This window comes from Polypterus senegalus, chromosome 11, assembly GCF_016835505.1.
Source record: "Polypterus senegalus isolate Bchr_013 chromosome 11, ASM1683550v1, whole genome shotgun sequence".
NCBI classification, from domain to species: Eukaryota; Metazoa; Chordata; class Cladistia; order Polypteriformes; family Polypteridae; genus Polypterus; species Polypterus senegalus.
Window position 1 is genome coordinate 26933243 of NC_053164.1, and position 23867 is coordinate 26957109.

The 23867-nt window shown below is 38.8% G+C and overlaps 1 protein-coding gene across 1 annotated transcript in view; it reads left to right on the plus strand.

The window, feature by feature from the left end:
• The window catches only part of LOC120538762 (cytochrome P450 2B1-like), a 33856-nt gene that overhangs the window by 8420 nt on the left and 1569 nt on the right, over positions 1-23867 (plus strand). The window contains exons 3-8 of the mRNA XM_039768218.1: positions 1870-2019; positions 4300-4460; positions 4576-4752; positions 10406-10547; positions 16823-17010; positions 17698-17839. Of these exons, the coding sequence (XP_039624152.1) occupies positions 1870-2019; positions 4300-4460; positions 4576-4752; positions 10406-10547; positions 16823-17010; positions 17698-17839 (960 nt within the window). The remainder of the gene's footprint in view (positions 1-1869; positions 2020-4299; positions 4461-4575; positions 4753-10405; positions 10548-16822; positions 17011-17697; positions 17840-23867) is intronic.

Consider the following 23867-nt stretch of genomic DNA (forward strand, 5'->3'; position numbering starts at 1 on the left):
TGATAGGTACCGGCAGGTCAAGCGGAATGTGGCTTCGGTGGTTGCTGAGGCAAAAACCCGGGCATGGGAGGAGTTTGGGGAGGCCATGGAGAACGACTTTCGGACGGATTCGAGGAGATTCTGGTCCTTGTCTCAGGAGGGGGAAGCAGTGCAGTGTCAACACCGTATATGGTGGGGATGGTGCGCTGCTGGCCTCGTCTTGGGACGTTGTGGGTCCTCCTCAATCCCACTAACATGCCTTCCAATGAGGAAGCAGAGCCTGGGGACTCTGAGGTGGGCTCTCCCATCTCTGGGACTGAGGTCACCGAGGTAATCAAAAAACTCCTTGTTGGCAGGGCCCCGGGGGTGGATGAGATACGCCCGGAGTTCCTCAAGGCTATTATAGTTGTAGGACTGTCTTGGTTGACACGTCTCTGCAACATCGCATGGACATCAGGGACAGTGCCTCTGGATTGGCAGACCGGGGTGGTGGTCCCCCTCTTTAAAAAGGGGGACCGGAGGGTGTGTTCCAACTACAGGAATCACACTCCTCAGCCTCCCTGGAAAAGTCAATTCGGGGGTTCTGGAGAGGAGGGTCCGTCAGATAGTCGAACCTCGGATTCAGGAGGAACAGTGTGGTTTTCGTCCTGGTCGTGGAACAGTGGACCAGCTCTACATCCTTAGCAGAATCCTGGAGGTTGCATGGGAGTTTGCCCAACCAGTCTACATGTGTTTTGTAGACTTGGAAAAGGTGTTCGATCGTGTCCCTTGGGGAATCCTGTGGGGGGTGCTCCGGGAGTATGCAGTACCGGACCCTATGATAAGAGCTGTTCGGTCCCTGTACAACCGGTGTCAGACCTTGGTCCGCATTGCCGGCAGTGAGTCAAGCCCGTTTCCAGTGAGAGTTGGACTCTTCCAGGGCTGCCCTTTGTCACCGATTCTGTTCATAACTTTTACGGACAGAATTTCTAGGCGCAGCCAGGGTGTTGAAGGGGTCCGGTTTGGTGGACTCAGGATTGGGTCACTGCTTTTTGCAGATGATGTTGTCCTGTTTGCTTCATCAGGCCGTGATCTTCAGCTCTCTCTGGATTGGTTTGCAGCTGAGTGTGAAGCCGGAAGAAGGTGGAGTGCCCTCTCAGGGTTGGGGGAGAGATCCTGCCCCAAGTGGAGGAGTTCAAGTATCTCGGAGTCTTGTTCACGAGTCAGGGAAGAATGGACTGTGAGATTGACAGGCGGATTGGTGCGGCATCCACAGTGATGCGGGCTCTGCATCGGTCTGTCGTGGTGAAAAAAGAGCTGAGCCGTAAGGCAAAGCTCTCAATTTACCAGTCGATCTACGCTCCTACCCTCACCTATGGTCATGAGCTATGGGTAGTGACCGAAAGAACGAGATCGCGAATACAATCGGCTGAAATGAGTTTCCTCCACAGGGTGTCTGGGCTTTCCCTTAAAGATAGGGTGAGAAACTCAGTCATCCGGGAGGGGCTCAGAGTAGAGCCGCTGCTCCTCCGCATCGAGAGGAGTCAGATGAGGTGGCTCGGGCATCTGATCAGCATGCCTCCTGGACGCCTCCCTGGTGAGGTGTTCCGGGCACGTCCAACTTGGTGGAGGCCCCAGGGAAGACCCAGGACACACTGGAGGGACTATGTCTCCCGGCTGGCCTGGGAACGCCTTGGGATTCTCCCAGAAGAGCTTGAAGAAGTGGCCGGGGAGAGGGAAGTCTGGGCCTCTCTGCTCAAGCTGCTGCCCACGTGACCCGACTTAGGATAAGCGGAAGAGGATGGATGGATGGATGGATGGATGCTTGCAACATTTGTTGTTATTTTTATGAAGTCAAGGAAGAAACAGTTTTGTTTTTGTTTGATTTAATCAGATTAAGTTTCTTTGTAGGTTTTGTGCAAAGCAATGGAGAACGCTGGAAACAACTCCGTCGCTTCTCCCTGTCCACCTTGCGAGATTTTGGAATGGGACGGAGCAGGATTGAGAAGTGGATTCAAGAAGAAGTTAAATATCTCATTAATGAATTCCGAAAAACCAAAGGTAAGCAAAGTCATCTGACATTTTGACAGATGTAGATCAGTGTGTATCTTGGGATGCAAAGTGCTATCGTTAGCTGCTATTATTGGAAACCACTATCTTGATGGATGCCCAAACACATTTACTCAACGATAATTTGAAGTCTTCTGCATATCGTTAGACTGTAGGGAAAAACAGTAATCCTTTTGAAAGAGCAAAGAACCACATTTGCTTTCAGTTTAATGGACTTTTGTTGTAACCATTGTATTATTATATCATTAGTGTAATTGAAATGTATGTTATAGCTTTGTTTTGTTCTCTTAATAAAATTCTGGGTGAGGGATTTCTCCAAAAGTACTATCCAAACTCATAATCTTAAATGAGTATGAGATCTTGTCTGCTTTCTCCAAAAATACCCAGCTGTTATGATCAAAGGTGTTCTTACCAAATCTTCAAACAGCTCCATTTTATAGAGAGATACAACTTTTTTTGTCTTCAGGAGCAAATTTGACTTTTTAAAGATGCTCCATATTTAAATAAATTATTAGATAAGCAAATGAATAAATATACACGTACACTTATGCCTGAACAGACACCGGAATCAATAAAAAGCAAGATAATGAAAAAGAAAAAAATTCTGATTGTGTCACTCCCAGTCCCAGTTGTTCATTATGCAGGTTTTGCTGTTGGTATAAAAGAGCCTCGGTAGCTTTTCTTGGCACACTTCTGCGGAATAACTTGTTGCCTGAAAGTCTTCAGTGTTAGTGCATCAGAGAAAGGATGTGCAGTATTGTTCATAATGGCACTCCACAGCAAATAATTCCCAAATCACAACGCAAAACTAGAATCCTTAAATATAAAACAAAAAGAATCATGCAAGCCTGAATTTCCAACACAGAAAAACATAATACTTAGAAGAAGTCCTTCACAACTTTAAATGCATCATGTATGAGCTCTTCCCTGTCTTTGATCAAAATGGCCAAGGGAGGGCTCAGACATGGTGGGCTTCACCCACAAGAAACAGGGAACATAGGTAAACTTAAGTCACAGTACATAATTAACCAACAAAAATGACAGCAAATCATCTAAACTTATGTTAACAAATAACATTCATAAAATTGTTTATGTTGACATTCAAAAATGACATATTTTTCACATATGAAATAGATTCAATCTATTTAGAGAAATGGGAAGTCACACCTCAAACACATTTTTCTGAAAGAGATATGAAGACTGATTTGGCAATGATGATTCCACTCATAATGTTTTTGAGTATTTGACATCTTAAGCTGACCAATTTGCAGATGTTCTGCACTGTAAGTAATTTGAAGTCAGCATGTGGCTGGTATTCTTTATTGTTCATTTGGTCATATCTGTAATGATGAATTAATATTTATTTATTTTGCAGATTCAGGATAGAGACAAAACAAAAAACACCAGAAATGAAAACTGTAGTTGAAAAAGTGTCTCATGTTGCCTCAATAGGCTGTACTAACATATAAAGTCAAATGCAGCCCCTTCCCTAAAAAAAAACAGCCTATGCTGATATACAAATCAGAAAAATTAACGGCAATGTATTTGTTGACACGAGGCTTCAAAATGAGCATGCTTCGTTTTGATTTTCAGATGTTAGCAGTGTGGCAAGGCATTGCAAAATGAGGTCTAAGTATTGTGAAACTTTTACAATGGAAATATTCCTCGACATTTTTTAAATAATATATAAATAAGGAACTGGATATATGTGTATTAATGTACTATTATTTTGTAATTTAAAAAAAAAAACATACAATTACATGAAAATACCACCCTTAACAAAGTGCTGCCTGAGGAGATGACTCTGAGCCCCAGGCTTGCAAGAGACTGCCATCTATTATGGTAGAATCAGATGCATGGCAGGAACCAGCCCTGCAAAGAGCACCAGTCCATCAGATAGTGTACACACATACTTGTATATGAACAGTTTATGACTGCCTATTAATCAAAAAATCTGTAAGCTATGCATGCATTTCTCTTATTGTACACATCGTCTCCTTTAAAGAATAAATTGAATCTGTGTATATAAACCCCTTTCTTTACTAAAGTATAAAAAACTTTCGCACTTCTGTAGGGTTTCATACATTTAAAGTAAAAGTATGAGCATGGCGAAGAAATTATGATTTTAAAGATCTAAAAGCAATTTGTTCACTCCAGATTCCCAATGTCACCTTGATTTAATCATTTTTTCTGATAACCTTATTATTTTTTGTTATACTTAAATATTTGTATGCAGTTTTCATCCACTTGAACCATTTTGTTTTCCTAAAGGATCTCCATGTGAACCCACCCTCTTTTTGAACCGGGCTGTGTCCAATGTCATCTGCTCCATTGTATTTGGTCAGCGGTTTGATTACCAAGATGAAAACTTTGTCAAACTCCTGACTTTGGTTGACAACAGTATGCATTTGTTCAGCAAACCCATTACACTGGTAAATATACTTGAATGTTCATTAACTGTTTAGCTGTGACTCAGTATCTGAATTGAAATCCAAATTAATTGATTTTGACTACTCTCCTCATATTTCTTTTTGCTGTTTTATCCAGCTGTATAACATATTTCCAGCACTCATTAAATTAATACCTGGACATTTCAAGAAGATGTTATTCAACGTGAATGAAATAAAACAATTTACTTCAGCAATTATTGATAAGCATAAAGCAACGCTGGTTAGTGACAGTCCTCGGGATTTTATAGACAGCTTCCTCATCAAAATGAAACAGGTAACCTAATAACTAAGGAGGGATTGTATAAAGTACTGTTGTGATCTGGTGGTGTTTCGCTTAAGCCGAATTTCCTGACTTAATTGTATGCCTTCCTCAGCCTTATGAATTTGTGTTTACAATGATCCTGCTCTGTGTGCTTTGCTTGTCTAGTAAAGCTGAATTTATTTTTCCATTTTTTAAATTTAAGAGGTTTCTTTGTTCAGGTTGCCATTCACTCATACCCACATCAGTGGCTAGTTTAAAACAACTAAACAATGTAAAATTAATGTTTTTTTGTGATAAAAACTGAACTATCTGACAGAGAAAAAAACTGCTAGCTTCACACAGATGATCAATCACAAGATTCAAAGCCAGGATGCTCAATTTGTAAATCGGCATTATTGACCACTTTACCACCATGGCACCTTCTTTCAGAATAGTTCTTCCTAATATGTCAACCCTAATGAACAGACAGTTACACCTCCCATAACTTTAATCTCTTCACTATATTAGTAAAAGGGTTGTTCATAATTTTCTCTTTCCATAAAACTCCAGATGCTTTAATGCTGTCTGGCATGTCAACATAACAGTTATAGTTATGCTTGAAAGTTTGTGAACCCTTTAGAATTTTCTATATTTCTGCATAAATAGGACCTAAAACAACATCAGATTTTCACTCAAGTCCTAAAGAGAGAGATAAAGAGAAACCAGTTAAACAAATGAGACAAAAATATTATACTTGGTCATTTATTTATTGAGGAAAATGATCGAATATTACATATTTGTGAGTGGCAAAAGTATGTGAACCTCAAGGATTAGCAGTTAGTTTGAAGGTGAAATTCAAGTCAGGTGTTTTAAATCAATGGGGTGCCAATCAGGTGTGAGTGGGCACCCTGTGTTATTTAAAGAACAGGATCTATCAAAGTCTGCTCTTCACAACACATGTTTGTTGAAGTGTATCATGGCACAAACAAAGGAGATTTCTGAGGACCTCAGAAAAAGAGTTGTTGATGCTCATCAGGCTGGAAAAGGTTACAAAACCATCTCTAAAGACAGATTGTGTACAAATGGAGGAAATTCAAGACCATTGTTACCCTCCTCAGGAGTGGCCGACCAACAAAGATCACTCAAAGAGCAAGGCGTGTAATAGTCGGTGAGGTCACAAAGGACCCCAGGGTAACTTCTAAGCAACTGAAGGCCTCTCTCACATTGGCTAATGTTCATGTTCATGAGTCCACTATCAGCAGAACACTGAACAACAATGGTGTGCATGGCAGGGTTGCAAGGAGAAAGTCACTGCTCTCAAAAAAAAAAAAAAACATTGCTGCTTATCTGCAGTTTGCTAAAGATCACGTGGACAAACCAGAAGGCTACAGGAAGAATGTTTTATGGACTGATGAGACCAAAATAGAACTTTTTGGTTTAAATGAAAAGCGTTATGTTTGAAGAAAGGAAAACACTGCATTCCAGAATAAGAACCTTATCCCATCTGTGAAACATGGTGGTGGTAGTATCATGGTTTGGGCCTGTTTTGCTGCATATGGGCCAGGACGGCTTGCCTTCATTGATGGAACAATGAATTTTGAATTATATCAGAGGATTCTGAAGGAAAAATGTCAGGACATCTGTCCATGAACTGAATCTCAAGAGAAGGTGGGTCATGCAGCAAGACAACGACCCAAAGCACACAAGTCGTTCTACCAAAGAATGGTTAAAGAAGACTAAAGTTAATGTTTTGGAATGGCCAAGTCAAAGTCCTGACCTTAATCCAATCAAACTGTTGTGGAAGGACCTGAAGCGAGCAGTTAATGTGAGGAAACCCACCAACATCCAAGAGTTTAAGCTGTGCTGTACGGAGGAATGGGCTAAAATTCCTCCAAGCCATTGTGCAGGAATGATCAAAAGTTACCAGAAACGTTTAGTTGCAGTTATTGCTGCAAAGGGGGTTCACACCAGATACTGAAAGCAAAGGTTCACATACTTTTTCCACTCACAAATATGTAATATTCGATCATTTTCTTAAGCAATAAATTACCAAGTGTAATATTTTTGTCTCATTTGTTTAACTGGTTTTTCTTTATCTACTTTTAGGACTTGAGTGAAAATGTGATGATGTTTTAGGTCATATTTATGCAGAAATATAGAAAAATCTAAAAGGTTCACAAACTTTCAAGTACAATTGTAATTAATAATGTTCAGACTTTAAAGAGGTAATTTCTAATGATCAGCAGACACTCCATTGCCTCTTAAGATCAAATGTATTATTTCAAATAATGGACAATATTACTTCTAAAAAAAAATACCAGACTGGCATGAGTGTAGAATCAAATAAATGTCCCTACATAGCTCTGCCTTAATTTAAGCATATCTTAACTGAACCATGCTGTTAATAAACCTGCAGATACAAAATTGACACTATCATAGAAGAATAAGGTCTTTTCCAGAATAAATATGGAAACACACTTGGTGATGAAAAGTTAAGTAATTTAAACATGATTATGGTTCTGTCTGTTAATTTCTTGGCTCTGCATGGCAATCTTGAATCTTGAAATTCAGCTTCTTTTGCAACCATACTTTATTCCATGCTCAGTTTTCCAAAACAACTAAAACTTTCAAGAGAGTTTGGTCAGTCTTCTCGGTTCAGATGACATCACACTTTTTCTAGTGAGACCCAGTAGAATTTTTTACCACAGCTTCTCACCTGTAGCAGAGCAAGCATGCTCCATCCGCATCCTGGAAAAGATGTGATGCATTAGAGAAACAGATACTCGTAAAAAATTTAGTTAACATGAGATATGAGAGTTGGAAGTTGTTTCAGCTGAGGTTGTGGCATTAATGTTGTAGCATTAATTGATTTAAGTTCTTGTAGCAAAACCATCTTCTGAAACTGAAACCACTGCCTCTCTAGCAGCACTCCACTTTTGGTACCATTTCTGGTGTTGTGGAGTCTGCATTGTGTAAATATTCTGTCAAATTCAGAGGCATTTTCAACAGGGCATCTGTCCTGTCGTCTGGAAAACGCACTGCTTTTGATCGTATGTAACATTCAAAATTCACCCATTACTGAACTTATCATCATAATTCTTGTTAAACTTGTGAGAACAATCAGGAAATCCACCATGGATAGGCTGCTAGTCCACCCTAGGACGCACTCATACATGCACATAATATACTCCATTATACTGGACCAATATAAAACTGCCTATCAACTTTTGTGGTGAAAAATGTAAGTATCTGGAGATAAACCAGCACAGAGAAAGCAAGAAAACTCTTGATTCTCCACATGATAAAGTATTTCCTTTTTTCGTAGGTGGACAGTTTGGTGCTGTAGTAGAAAATGCTACCACCTCACACCTCCAAGAGACAGGGTTTAAATCCAGCTGAGTCTGCTGGCACAGATAGTATGAATGGATTAATCGTTACAGAGATGGCGATCCACCGTAATCAATGCTTTTTTAGTTTTAACAATAAAAATGCAAATAATAAAAATCACATGTTGCCGTATTCAAGTATATAAGTGACATTTTGCAAAAAGCTGACTATAGGAAAATTTCTGTCAGCTTCCATTTGGAAAGCTTTAAAACATTAAAAAAAAATAAAATACACACTCTTTTTTGCCATATTTTTTACATGATTGTTCTTATTGAATGCAATGGACTTGTAACAGAAAAAAATATATTTGTAAGAAAAGTTATTTGTTGTAGACCAAGGGAACAGCCATGTCCATCAAAGAAATGTTGTGGTGCCAACTGGGTCGCCCTTTTAATAACTTAAGAAACAAGCAAGCAATTATAGTTTTGACTTTTTATATTAGTTTTTATTTCTAGATTTTTTTCTGATCTTAGTTGGATGTCTATACCACACAACATATATCTTGCTCCAAGACAATGTGCCTATAATTAATGCCTTCAATATAGCATTCAAAAATCTCCCATACTGGGCTTTGTTATTTTGTACCAGCCATATTGATCTCTGATTCCATCTCAGGCACTTGCAATTTATAGACAGAATTTTGCCACCTGCAGGACTAAAAATATATAAAAAATCAGAAAATATATTGTACTGTGTTTCTGACAGGTTTACTCATGAAAATCATGTGGGCTTAGGAAGAACAGGGTACTTGGGCTTAAATCAGTATGTAGACCCCACATAGCAGCATTGAAGTAAACAAAGAAAAACAAGCATTTAGTGTCAAGGTTCGAGGCATTGAGACTTGAATAGTCCATGAATAAAACCAGTAAACCCTTAAAGAGCAGAGCAAGAGTAGGTAATAGGGGAATGGATGGGCTCAAAACGACAGAGACAGCATCTGAGATTAGAAACAAGCCTACCCCAGCAGGTTTAGATGCAAGACAGGAAAAATCCCTGATATGCAACATGTATGATATGGCTGATGTTAGGAACAAAAAGAATTTTATATTTGAACTTTGATATTTCAAATCTGATATTTGAGAGAGACAGAAAAATTGAAAATGGGGAATAAATATTTTAAAACATAATTCTGCTACTTGATTATTTTCACAATATCAGATATTTTGAGCTGTGAATATAAACTAAAAAAGATAAATTAGTATATATAGAATAAATACAAAAACACATTAGTATGTTTTGGTTTTCACCAGTTGGCAGACTCACTTCACCTACCTACCTACCTACCTACCTACCTACCTACCTACCTACCTACCTATCTACCTGTAGTTCAGTAGAGACATTGCCAACTTGGGAATTTTACAAGGTTTGTATTGTTTCATTGATAAAAAACTTTTTTAAAGCAAAAGTGATTGATCAATAACAAGATGCTGATCTTGTATGATGACCTAGTCAGTCTCTCCATCAGTGCCGTTTTATTTTCAGAAACGATTTCTCCTGTGCGAAGTGCCAGGTGAATTATTGTCAACAAAATGCAGGTAGCTGAGAAATAAACTGAAATGTTACTCACTCATGACTTTCTGTTCATGCGGAAAAGGTTCTGTTGACCAGTACATTCTGATTTCAGGCGTTTGAATTGTATCTTGATATACAACAAGCACGAAGAAAGGCGACACAGTAAATCTCTTTCTATTTCATGTGCTTTACACGCCATATTCAGTTTGCTCTGTCAATGCAAATGATGTGTGAATACCTGCCCTCAGTCACCATTCACTGGATGAATATGTGCGGGTGGCTTGTGATGGATTACTTTCTGTTTTAGAGTTAAAAGTTGCAAAGGTTAAAGACTAATGGCAAGAATATTCATTCAAAAACAGAATCTTAAAATATTTTTAGTATTTTATTATTTTATTTCAGTTACTTTAATAGTTTAGTTTTGGTTTTTCATTTTGGTTTTGTTAATTATTTTATTTCAGTTTATAAAATGTTTTTTTAATAATAGTTTCAGTTTTAATTTTAGTTTTTCCAAACTCATGCGTCTTAATGCAGGTTTCTTAAGGAGTGTAAACTGTCCAAGTGTTGATGTGAGCTTGAGACCCTGGGATAGACTTGTCTTGCTCAGGATTTTTTTTCTGTCTTTCCAATATAGGCTCTCCTTTCTTGCTACCCTGAATTGGAATACATAGTTTGATAATGTTTTGCTAATGTATGTTATCATTAAGTGAAAGAAGAAAGATTGTTTTATCAGAGCTATAATCTTGACTTGTTTAACTCTGGATTAATATTTCTTGTCTTACTCAAGGAAAGTAAGAACCCTAATACAGAGTTCAACTATGACAACTTAAGCATCATAATTTTAGATTTCCTTACTGCGGGAATGGAGACCACCAGCACAACACTGCGATATGGGCTGCTGATCCTCATGAAATATCCCCACATACAAGGTAAGACGGTTTAGATTTCAAGGTATAGTTGAACAATTTTTTTTTTTTAAATAAAACTTGTTGCTGTGTTTTTAAAGTTCAACTATATCAGTGAAAACTGAGTAAAGATAGATGGAGTGTAAACTGTCAGTCATTTTTGGAGGCATAAATGGGCACAAAGCACTTAGACAAACATCTACAAGTAAAGTATTCTGTTTGTAATATATGCTAACACACACATAGAGTAGTAATACAATTTTAAGGCACAGGAATTATATATATATATATATATATTGTAACAGATAAAAGGGATATTTAAATCTGTTTTCTGGAAGAGCTTTAAATCCCAGTTAACTGGATTATTATTTTGTGTTGTCTTTCAAAGACATAATTAAAAGAGTTAGATGACAAGAGTGATTAAGGCAAATACAGAAATAAGCAATATCTAGATAGAAAGATAATACTGTATTGATCTCTAATTGGAAATTCATTATATTTATCATTTAGTCTTTTTTAAGGTAACTGCCTTTTTTTCCCAAATATATTCAAGAGGTGTAGTCAATCCTAGACACATTGGGTAAAATGTCAACCTAATGTGTTTCATGCTGTTGTTGTATACACTTAAACTTTAAGATTAACAGTTTGTCTTTATCTGACAGGACACATGAGTACTAGATAGCTGTAAATGTGGAGTGATGTTGCAGACTCCATGCAGACTGGAAAGTGAATCCATGACCTCTTAAATGTGGAAACATCTCTTGCAGTTTCTCTGAGCTTGCCTATTCTTTTAGAGGGTCACCGAAGGCTGTTTTCCCACGGAAGTATCAATGTGCCACCGTGGTGTATCCAACATACATTTCAACTTATTAATCAATATTCACTGGGGTCACTGCATATACTCATCCATTTTCTAAAAGTCAGTCATTGGTGTCTAAGGCCATCATAGTAGCATTAGGCAGAAGGTAGTAAACAGCCCTAGACAGGACACTTCATAGTGCTCTCTTGCATACAAGAATATTCTTTCACTTATACTAGGATAAATTAAAGCCACAAGTATACCTAGTATGCACATATTTTGGATATGGAAGAAAAATAATCACCAGTCAGTAATTGGTTTGATAATCTATTTCAAAAAGGTGTAACACAGCATGCAATCCATTGGGCCATACTAATTCTGTTACTGTTGGTCTATACATGACATACAACTACACACACCTACTTCTCTTTATACAGTGCATATGGAAAGTATTCACAGCGCATCACTTTTTCCACATTTTATGTTACAGCCTTATTCCAAAATGGATTAAATTCATTTGTTCCTCAGAATTCTACACACAGCACCCCATAATGACAATGTGAAACAAGTTTACTTGAGGTTTTTGCAAATTTATTAAAAATAAAAAAAATGAGAAAGCACATGTACATAAGTATTCACAGCCTTTGCCGTGAAGCTCAAAATTGAGCTTAGGTGTATCCTGTTTCCCCTGATCATCCTTGAGATGTTTCTGCAGCTTAATTGGAGTCCGCCTGTGGTAAATTCAGTTGATTGGACATGATTTGGAAAGGCACACACCTGTCTATATAAGGTTGTGACGATGTGGGTTCAGGCTCCACACTCCCATTGCTGTTGGAAGCACTTGAACCCCACACCGTCGATAATGTTACCGAGTGAGCTAGTCAGTGGAGGCAAATAATTCCAGCAAGGGGAAGGTAAAAAGTGCAAAAGTGCTTTTATTAAAAATCCAACAAAACAAACAGTGTTCATAAATAAATAGTGCAGTCCATTCAAATCCCTCATTAAAAAAATCCATAAAAGGTAAAATGTGGAGGTTAAAACAATAAGAAAAAACAATCCTTTAAAACGAGAGGTTAAAAATCTTCTTTAGGAAGCAATCTTTAAAACAATAACAAATCCGGTGCATCGTTTCTATTAGCGTCTCACCTGCTTATCCCGTTTGGGCCAAGCAGCAGGCCAGACGCTCTCTGCAGCTGCCCTCCTCTACACTTTCGCGAGACTGGAGACCTCCCGATCCCTGGCTTCGGTTTGACTCTCATCCCAGTCCCCGAGACTTGATTACCCCAATAGCCAGGACGCACACATTGGGGACTCCACCACCAAGCCTCCCGACTTCCGCTGCATTTCCGCAGCCTTCTGCGGCTCATCGCTTTCTTCTGGGCACTCCCGCTACATGGTCGCTCAGCGGGAGCAACATCCACTCAAACACCTGGGTGTCGGCCTAACACCCAGCTTCCTTACAGCTGTCCTTGAGCGCTCGATCGCGCGCTCACCACACGCACGCACCGCGTGTCTGTCTCTCCTGCACCGCATGCTTCCTCGCTCCCTGTAACCTCCGTCCTCTTTTTCTCCTCTCTCCATTTTTTTCCATCTCCCCAAAACCGACTCGCGCTTCTTTTTAAAATGACGCAGGGCCATCACAGCTGTAGCATTAGCCACGGGAGCAATCACGAATGTGGGCAGTTCCTCACCTGTGCACACGGTGAGAAACGCCCACATCGACGACTGCCCGCTGCTCGCTAACATCGCCCCTCACGAAGCCGCCTCGGGTGCGGTGATTATTTAAAAATGGCCTTTGCTCAGTGAGCTGTGGACCCATAACACCACAAAGGTCCCACAGTTGACAGTTCATGTCAGAGCACAAACCAAGCATGAAGTCAAAGGAATTGTCTGTAGACCTCCAAGACAGCAGGCTGTCTTTTCGAGGCACAAATCTGGGGAAGGTTACAGAAAAATTTCTGCTGCTTTGAAGGTCCCAATGAGCACAGTGGCCTCCATCATCCGTTAGTGGAAGAAGTGCAAAACTACCTGGACTCTTCCTACAGCTGGCCGGCCATCTAAACTGAGCGATTGGGGGAGAAGGGCCTTAGTCAGGGAGGTGACCAAGAACCCGATAGTCACTCTGTCAGAGCTCCAGAGGTCCTCTGTGGAGAGAGGAGAACCTTCCAGAAGGACAACCATCTCTGCAGCAATCCACCAATCAGGCCTGTATGGTAGAATGGCCAGACGGAAGCCACTCCTTAGTAAAAGGCACATGGAAGCCCGCCTGGAGTTTGCCAAAAGACACCTGAAGGACTCTCAAACCATGAGAAACCAAATTCTCTGGTCTGATGAGACAAAGATTGAACTGTTTGGTGTGAATGCCAGGCGATATGTTTCAAGGAAACCAGGCACCGCTCATCACCAGGCCAATACCATCCCTACAGTGAAGCATGGTGGTGGCAGCATCATGCTGTGGGGATGTTTTTCAGCAGCTGGAACTGGGAGACTAGTCAGGATAAAGAGAAAGATGACTGTAGCAATGTACAGAGACATCCTGGATGAAAACCTGCTCCAGAGTGCTCTTGACCTCAGACTGGGGCGACGGTTCATCTTTCAGCAGGACAACGACCCTAAGCACACAGCCAAGATATCAAAGGAGTGGCTTTAGGACCACTCTGTGAATGTCCTTTAGTGGCCCAGCCAGAGCACAGACTTTAATCTGATTGAACATCTTTGGAGAGATCTTAAAATGGCTGTGCACCGACGCTTCCCATCCAACCTGATGGAGCTTGAGAGGTGCTGCAAAGAGGAATGGGCGAAATTGGCCAAGGATAGGTGTGCCAAGCTTGTGACATCATATTCAAAAAGACTTGAGGCTGAAATTGCTGCCAAAGGTGCATCGACAAAGTATTGAGCAAAGGCTGTGAATACTTATGTACATGTGATTTCTCAGTTTTTTTATTTTTAATAAATTTTCAAAAACCTCAAGTAAATTTTTTCACGTTGTCATTATGGGGTGTTGTGTGTAGAATTCTGAGGAAAAAAATTAATTTAATCCATTTTGGAATAAGGCTGTAACATAACAAAATGTGGAAAAAGTGATGCGCTGTGAATACTTTCCGGATGCACTGTATAAAGTGCAAAGTAACAGATATCACACTTTGTTTAATTGTGCTAAACAGAACACATTTTCAGTTCAATTCAGGTGTTTTGTCATCATACCTTACTCTACAACGAAAGTCATATTTTGTTAGTTACACTTACGTAAAAACAAACAGTGAGAATAGAGTACAGGGTTATTACAATGCAGAAAACACAAATTATTAACTGTGCCAAGATAATAAAAATCCACCTTAAAAGGAAAAGTGTCTGAGAGGCTGTCTGTGTGTCTATTGCTATGTTTCTGTCATTCCAACAGTGGTCACATTATAAGCATTAACATAGCTTTTCTGAATACCATACCAAATTAAATATACCTGTGATATAAAACACAAACGTTACTACTGAGGTCTATGTTGATTACTTAGATTTCAACCCATCTTAGACATGCAGCACAGATTGTTAAACTTATTCCCAAATAGTTATTTCAAATTAGTTTGAATTATGCTCTGTAATGCAAAGCCATTCCTAAGAATCTGTTTTGTTGTTTCATTTCTTGTTGAAGGTAATCAAAGTGCAGTACTATAATCAAAGTGTAAATATTTTTTTGTTTACAGACAGACGGTCAGAACAGGGTGTCCTGTGGGGTTTCTATTTTAAGTACTTGGACACTTCAGTATAGTATACACTGTGTGCACAATTATTAGGCAAGTGAGTATTTTGACCATATCATCATTTTTAATGCGTATATTCCAACTCCAAGCTGTATTAACTTGAATGCTTATTGGATTTAAGCACGTCAGGTGATGTGTATTTGTGTAATGAGGGAGGGTGTGGCCTAAGGAGATCAACACCCTATATCAAGGTGTGCAGAATTATTAGGCAGCTAGTTTTCCTCAGGCAAAATAGGCCAAAAAGAGATTTAACTGACTCTGAAAAGTCAAAAATTGTAAAAAGTCTTTCAGAGGGATGCAGCACTTTTGGAATTGCTAAGATATTGGTGTGTGATCACAGAACCATCAAACATTTTGTTGCAAATAGTCAACAGGGTCGCAAGAAACGTGTTGAGAACAAAAGATGCAAATTAGCTGCCAAAGATTTGAGAAGAATCAAACGTGAAGCTACCAGGAACCCATTATCCTCCAGTACTTTCATATTCCAGAGCTGCAACCTACCTGGAGTGCCCAGAAGTACAAGGTGTTCAGTGCTCAAAGACATGGCCAAGGTAAGGAGGGCTGAAACCCAACCACCACTGAACAAGAAGTTGAAACGTCAAAACTGGGCCAAGAAATATCTGAAGACAGATTTTTTTCAAAGGTTTTATGGACCGATGAGATGAGAGTGACTCTTGATGGACCAGATGGATGGACCTGTGGATCAGTAATGGGCACAGAGCTCCACTCCAACGTGGAGGTGGGGTACTGGTATGAGCTGGTATTTTTAAAGATGAGCTAGTTGGACCTTTTTGCATTGAAGATGAACTCAAAATCAACTCCCAAACCTACTGCCAGTTTTTCGAAGACACTTTCTTCAAACAGTGATACAGGAAAAAGACCATGATTTTTATGCAGGCCAATGCTCCATCACTTGCATCGAAGTTCTCCACTGCGTGGCCAGCCAGTAAAGGCCTTAAAGATGAAGGAATAATGACATGGCCCCCCTTCCTCATCTGACCTAAACCCTATCGAGAACTTGTGGGCACTTCTTAAACGCTAGATTTACGGGGGAGAAAAACAATACACCTCTCTGAAGAGTGTCTGGGAGGCTGTAGTCACTGCTCCACAAAAAGCTGATCGTCAACAGATCAAGAAACTGACAGACTCCATGAATGGAAAGGCTTATGACTGTTATTGGAAAGAAGGGTGGCTGTATTGGTCATTGATTGATTGATTTATTTTTTTTGAAATGTCAGAGATGTTTATTTGTAAATTTTGAGGTGTTTGTTTATTATTCTCACTATAACAGATGAAAATAAACAAGTGAGATGGGAAAATTTTCATTTTTCCTTTAGTTGCATAATAAATCTGCACACTAATAGTTGCCTAATAATTGTGCACACATATGTATTCCCCTGATGATGTTCACACTCACATTTCCGTTGTGAAACATTCAGGTTTCAGGTTTATTAACATTTTGGATTGACTGATAGCACTGTGTTTGTTCCATATTAAAATTAATCTTTAAAAATACAACTTGCCTAATAATTGTGCACACAGTGTAGTACAGTATAAATGTACAGTAAAGTTGTACATTTCAAATCTACAAAAGCCATTTTTGTACACTTAAAAATTGAACCATAATTTTCACCAATGCTATGAAAACTCTTTGAGTGGAGTTCCTGACCTTATCTCTTATTTTGATTGTTCTTTGATCCCGAGATGTCAGATTTTTGCCACTGATTTTGCTTCTATGGGTTCAGAAAAGGTCCAGAAAGAGATTGATGCGGTGATTGGTCGAGACCGTGCTCCTGCTATGGAGGACCGGAGGAAAATGCCCTACGCTGATGCTGTATTCCATGAAATCCAGAGGTTCATTGATCTTCTCCCCTTAAATGTTTTGCATATGACAACAAAGGACACTGTCTTTAGAGGCTACACCATTCCAGAGGTGAGGCTCTGTTTTTGGTTGAAAAAAATCTTTTCATGATCTTTGGTAAATTTCCACGTAAGATAAAAGTTGAAAATGACAATTATGCTTTAATTATCCTTACTCCTTTTAATTTTCTTTAGAACGACTCTATTATTTCAATTAAAAGATGGAACAGTGGTATCCATGTGGAGTTTGCGTTTTCGCCTCGTATGTACATAGATTTTTCTCTGAGTACTCCAGTTTTCCTCATGCATAGCATACATTTGTGTTACATTAACTGGAGATTCTAAATTGGTCCTGAGAGAGTGGGAGTGTGCATGCCCAAGTGGGTCTTACAATAGACTGGCACCTTGTTCAGTTCTAGTTCCTACTTTGTGCTTAACGGTGTCAGAAAAGACCCCAGCCCCTGTGACTCTGAACTGGATTAAGAGAATGATATGTGATAGAATATTGTTTATGCTCATGGTGACTCTGCTGTGGTTTCTACTAATTCCCATTCGTATTCGCCCTCTTACAATAATACCATTACATTTCCAGGCTTTTCCTCTCTGTGTTAATATTTCCCTGTCACTTAAATCACATTCAGAAAATTCTATTCCTCCATCTTCTTACATTATTTTACTTTGTAAATTACACTTTGCAGGACTGTTTGTTGTAACTGAATAACATGTCAAGAACTTTGTCTTCTTTGTGATTGTGATTCAGGGTACAATGGTGGTCCCCATGCTTCACTCGGTGATGTTTGAAAAGACAAAATGGGCAACCCCAGACTCCTTCAATCCCGGTCACTTCCTGGATGAAAATGGCTGCTTCAGAATGAGTTCCTCTTTCATGCCGTTTTCTACAGGTACAAATTCTTTAGAGTATCATTAAAGAGGGAACTTTCATTGCAGTAGTTTTCATTACCACTGCACTATTCTGAGAAAAATGTTATTCTTGTAATTTTTGATTTGTCTTTCTTTGCGAAATCGCTGTGCTGTTTTTGAAGAGAGTTGTCTGCACTAACAAATGCACCTGAAAATATTTGATTCACATTAAAATACAGTTATTGTAAGCATTGTAAAGAAATTACACTAAAGAATTCAAAAATTCAAGTATGGACACGTTGAATGGTTTCATTTAACTACCAAACCATATACAGTATATCGTTACTTGTCTTCTAGTCATGGGGTATGTGAGATTTGCCGAATGTAGTTTCTGATGACGTTGCTGGTCCATGTTGATTTAAACAACTGAAAATCACTGACTAGTTACATTTAGTGATCAAGTTCCAACCATCCAGCACCATAGAGCTGTTCCCTTTTACTGACAGCCAATTGCATACTGCCCGAAGAACCTGGCACTGTAAGAAGGGATAACTACAAGTTAGGCTGCAATTGCAACTTTTTTTTATTTTTTTAATTTTTTCAATTCTGCTGTGGTGCTTAAAATATAAGATATCATACACACAAGCTTCTGTTTTGTTTGTGAGGTTCAAAACACTCGCGTTCCATATTCCTTGTGGCTCCCATGGGGCATCCATCCAACCCACTAAATCTGAACACAGGGTCACGGAAGTCTGCTGGAGGCAATCCCAGCCAACACAGGGCGCAAGGCAGGAACCAATCCCTGGCAGGGCACTAACCCACTGCAGGACACACATACACACTCCCACACACCAAGCACATACTAGGGCCAATTTAGGATCGCCAATCCACCTAACCTGCATGACTGTGGGAGGAAACAGGAGCATCCAGAGGAAACCTACACAGACACAGGGAGAACATGCAAACCCCACACAGGGAAGACCCAGGAAGTGAACCTGGGTCTCCTAACTGCGAGGCACTGTGCCGCCCCCTTATAGGCATGTTACTTCCAAATGAACATTCATTGGTTGTCCACTCTCAGGCACACAGAACCAAATTCCAAATCATACCTGTTTGGTTGAAGAAAGTCACTGGTCGTGTCACTTTAGATGACCGTGTTCATGGGCACATACACTGCACAGACTGCTTTTGATTCATTTATAATGAAGGCTACAACTGAAAAACACTGGAAATGTTGTATGATGTGATGTAGTCTTTAAGCAATTGAAAATAGTTTTTTTTTTGACATTTTTATAGGTTAGATACTATGCAATAAACAGTTCTCTGTCTCAGTTGTTAAAGTCATATCTTAGTAATGGAGGATTTAGCTGTAGATTTTCAGATGGCACAATGCTTCTCTCTTCTTGTTCTATTAAAAAAAGGAGAAGCAACCAATGGCTCTGTCAACTGGTTAGCAGCAGTGAAGCGTATTGTTTTTTTACTTTTAATTGTCATTGAGCTGCTTGCATATTACTTCCTAGGAAACATCATTTTACTGTAGGTTATGCCTTTTGTGGTCGTCCTAGAGAATGTCTGGCACAAGCAACAATACATTTTAGAGCATCCAAATTTACTTTTCCCAGTTTAATTAATGGTATAAGGAAAATCAACACTTAAGGGCATAAAAGGGAAACAAAAACTGCAGCCCACAGAATGATGTGGCTGGTATAATAATGGCTGTTTTATCTGCTGTCGAAAGGTTGAGGAGCTCCTTTGCTCTTGTTACTTGGGAAAGAAGTGATGTCTCCTTCTGGGCTGTCATGTTTTCCAATGGCCCTGTGACCAGAAGGGGTATATTCAGTTGCCATTACTTGTCAGATTCTCTGCACTGTGGAGGAAGCAAAAGACCAGACATTTAGCCGCAGCTACACCTTTTAGCCCAGGTTGGCACCACATACCTGGGGAGAGCTTTGTAAGATTGCTTCTTCTGCTAGTTGAAGTGTGATGTATCAGGTGGGCGAAAATAATGCTCTTTTTTTTCCCATTAATTTAATGATAACATTTCATCAAAGTTTTGTGTATTTGTTTTTTTCTGGACAAAATTCACAAAATTCAGATACAGGAGGGGTGTCAAACTTAAAAGTGGACTGCTCTAAATCAATTATTCAAAACGTGTTAGTGAGTACATATCTAAACCATTATGACATTTTGTGCACTAGAGAAATTTTTAAATATGGAAGCTACTACTTAATTATGTTGTATAAAAAAGGGTGATCAAGCTGATTCAAATAACCATAGGCTAGTAAGTTTAACATGCTTCACAGGTAAAATAATTGAGATAATTATTAAGGAAACGGTTCAGCATCACAAGTCAAGAAAAAGTGTATTACTGAATAGTAAGCATAGGTTTAAACGTTGAAAGAAATCCTAATTACATCCTGGAAATCTAGGTGAAAGCTGCACCAGCATATACAGTAGCTAGAGAGCTGCAAATTATATTATTATTTATCCTGATTATCAGAAGGATTTTGATAATGTACCACATGAGAAGCTAGTAATCACATTAAGACAAGTGAGAAATCTGGTGGCTATGTGTACAGTAGGTGAGCACAAAATCTGTCTTTTAAACACCAGAGACAGAGGTTTGGTGAGAGGAGCCTGTTTACAATTGGGTATTACTAAATCAGTGCTGATGCCACTGGATTTTGTATTTTGCATAAACCATCTGGATAACAATATAAACAAAATGCTGGTCTACTTTGGGAAAAAAATGATAAACTTAAGGGAAATGTCAGATAATACAGAATCAGTTAAATCATTTTAGAGAAACCTAGCAACACACAGGCTATGGCAGATTTGTGGCAGGTGAACTTTATACATATATATATATATATATATATATATATATATATATATATATATAGATATATAGATATATAGATATATATATATATACACAGTGGTGTGAAAAACTATTTGCCCCCTTCCTGATTTCTTATTCTTTTGCATGTTTGTCACACAAAATGTTTCTGATCATCAAACACATTTAACCATTATTCAAATATAACACAAGTAAACACAAAATGCAGTTTTTAAATGATGGTTTTTATTATTTAGGGAGAAAAAAATCCAAACCTACATGGCCCTGTGTGAAAAAGTAATTGCCCCCTGAACCTAATAACTGGTTGGGCCACCCTTAGCAGCAATAACTGCAATCAAGCGTTTGCGATAACTTGCAATGAGTCTTTTACAGCGCTCTGGAGGAATTTTGGCCCACTCATCTTTGCAGAATTGTTGTAATTCAGCTTTATTTGAGGGTTTTCTAGCATGAACTGCCTTTTTAAGGTCATGCCATAGCATCTCAATTGGATTCTGGTCAGGACTGACTAGGTCACTCCAAAGTCTTCATTTTGTTTTTCTTCAGCCATTCAGAGGTGGATTTGCTGGTGTGTTTTGGGTCATTGTCCTGTTGCAGCACCCAAGATCGCTTCAGCTTGAGTTGACGAACAGATGGCCGGACATTCTCCTTCAGGATTTTTTGGTAGACAGGTCCTGAACCAGCAAAACAACCCCAGACCATCACATTACCACCACCATATTTTACTGTTGGTATGATGTTCTTTTTCTGAAATGCTGTGTTCCTTTTACGCCAGATGTAACGGACATTTGCCTTCCAAAAAGTTCAACTTTTGTCTCATCAGTCCCTAAGGTTTTTTCCCAAAAGTCTTGGCAATCATTGAGATGTTTCTTAGCAAAATTGAGACGAGCCCTAATGTTCTTTTTGCTTAACAGTGGTTTGCGTCTTGGAAATCTGCCATGCAGGCCGTTTTTGCCCAGTCTCTTTCTTATGGTGGAGTCGTGAACACTGACCTTAATTGAGGCAAGTGAGGCCTGCAGTTCTTTAGACGTTGTCCTGGGGTCTTTTGTGACCTCTCGGATGAGTCGTCTCTGCGCTTTTGGGGTAATTTTGGTTGGCCGGCCACTCCTGGGAAGGTTCACCACTGTTCCATGTTTTTGCCATTTGTGGATAATGGCTCTCACTGTGGTTCGCTGGAGTCCCAAAGCTTTAGAAATGGCTTTATAACCTTTACCAGACTGATAGATCTCAATTACTTCTGTTCTCATTTGTTCCTGAATTTCTTTGGATCTTGGCATGATGTCTAGCTTTTGAGGTGCTTTTGGTCTACTTCTCTGTGTCAGGCAGCTCCTATTTAAGTGATTTCTTGATTGAAACAGGTGTGGCAGTAATCAGGCCTGGGGGTGGCCATGTAGGTTTGGATTTTTTTTCTCCCTAAATAATAAAAACCATCATTTAAAAACTGCATTTTGTGTTTACTTGTGTTATATTTGACTAATGGTTAAATGTGTTTGATGATCAGAAACATTTTGTGTGACAAACATGCAAAAGAATAAGAAATAAGGAAGGGGGCAAATAGTTTTTCACACCACTGTGTATATATATATATACTGTATATATATATACTGTATATTTTCAAATTTTGCAGAAGTGAGCAACAAGATTAATAGAATGTTCTGTTATATGGCACAAAGTGTAGAATACAAGTCTTCAAATGTTATGCTTAATCTACATTTATAACTTAACTAATGTCTCATCTGGACTACTGTTTTGGTCTACATATTACAAAAAAGGCATAGCAGCACTAAAGTAAAGGCTAAAGAAGATCAACTAGGCTAATCCCAAGATTAAGAGGTATGAGCTTTGAGGAAAACCAGAAGTAAAACCTATCCAGTTTAAGCAAACAGAGATTAAGTGGTTAAAATTATGTAAAGAATTAGTACAGTAGATAAGTAAACTCTGCAATCAGAGCATAGGAACAAAGTTGGAAACTTGCTAAGGACAATGTAAGAAAGTTTTTCTTCACACAAGAATCCATAGACACGTAGAATAAATTACCAAGTAATGTAATGGAGAGCAGTTCTTTACAGACCTTCAAATCTTGTGCTGATGTTATTTTGAAGAATATAGGTGAATAGGCTTAGTGAGCTTATAGGGCTGAATGGCCTGTTATCATCAAAACTGGTCTTGTGTTTAAAATTTTTCACTAGTTAAAATATTTTTACTCCAACAGTCAAAAGAAGTGCGATTTCATTTAAGTGGCTCCTCAAAATTGTTCCGTGGAGAGTGAGAGTAAGCCTAGTGTTATGCTGGCACCTTCCCCTGCCTTGAATTTAGTGCCATTAGAGTAGGTAATGGTCTCTAGAACCTTGAAATGGATAAAGCAGATACAGATAATGGTTGGGTGAATTAATTAAATCTTTGGCTGAATGTGATGGGTAAGGTTTCTGCTTCACAGTTGAGGGGACCTTGTCTCATTTTCCTGCTCATAGACAACAATGGTTTAACAGTTGGCTTTATGTTAATATGGATCTTTTCAGCATTTGAAAGATTTGCATGTTATTAAGAGACTTTAAATGGGTCTGCTAAAGAATGAGTGTGTGTCCTTATGCATATGTATGCCCGTTACTAGCATCTGGTCCAGCATTGATGTCTACCTTGTAATCAGTGCTGTTAGAAGTCCATCTGGCGTAGCATAGTCTGGAATTCGAGTTGGAAGGTTCCAAAAATTGAAGAGTGTAATGAAGTAAATATTAAGATCATCTACTTACTCCACTAAAGTAAGCATTCATTTTTTATCCATTTTCAAAGAGTGTTTTGGTAACCTTCTTTAAATATACACATTTTTTATGTTAATCCTATAAACTTTCATGTTGATTTCAGGTCTAATCATATGGCTGTAGGTTTGTTTTATTCTGGCAATACTTTTTATTATTATTTTATGAACCTTTCATCATTCAAAGCTATGTATTTTTAGATCAGCACTTTTCACTATATATTATTGTGAAATAAAACAGTTTATCCTGAAGTAAGATAACAATTTGTAGCAATGAATTTCTGAGTAGAATTGAAAAATGGCACGCAAGAATAAAAAAATACTAAAATGTTTAAATTTAATGAAAAACCAATAAGGTTTTATAGGCTACAGGATTACCTCTTTATGCTCATTCAGTCACAGTATAACCCTGAGCAGGTTATCCAGCCAGACAATAAGGCAACAACTGCACCATTAG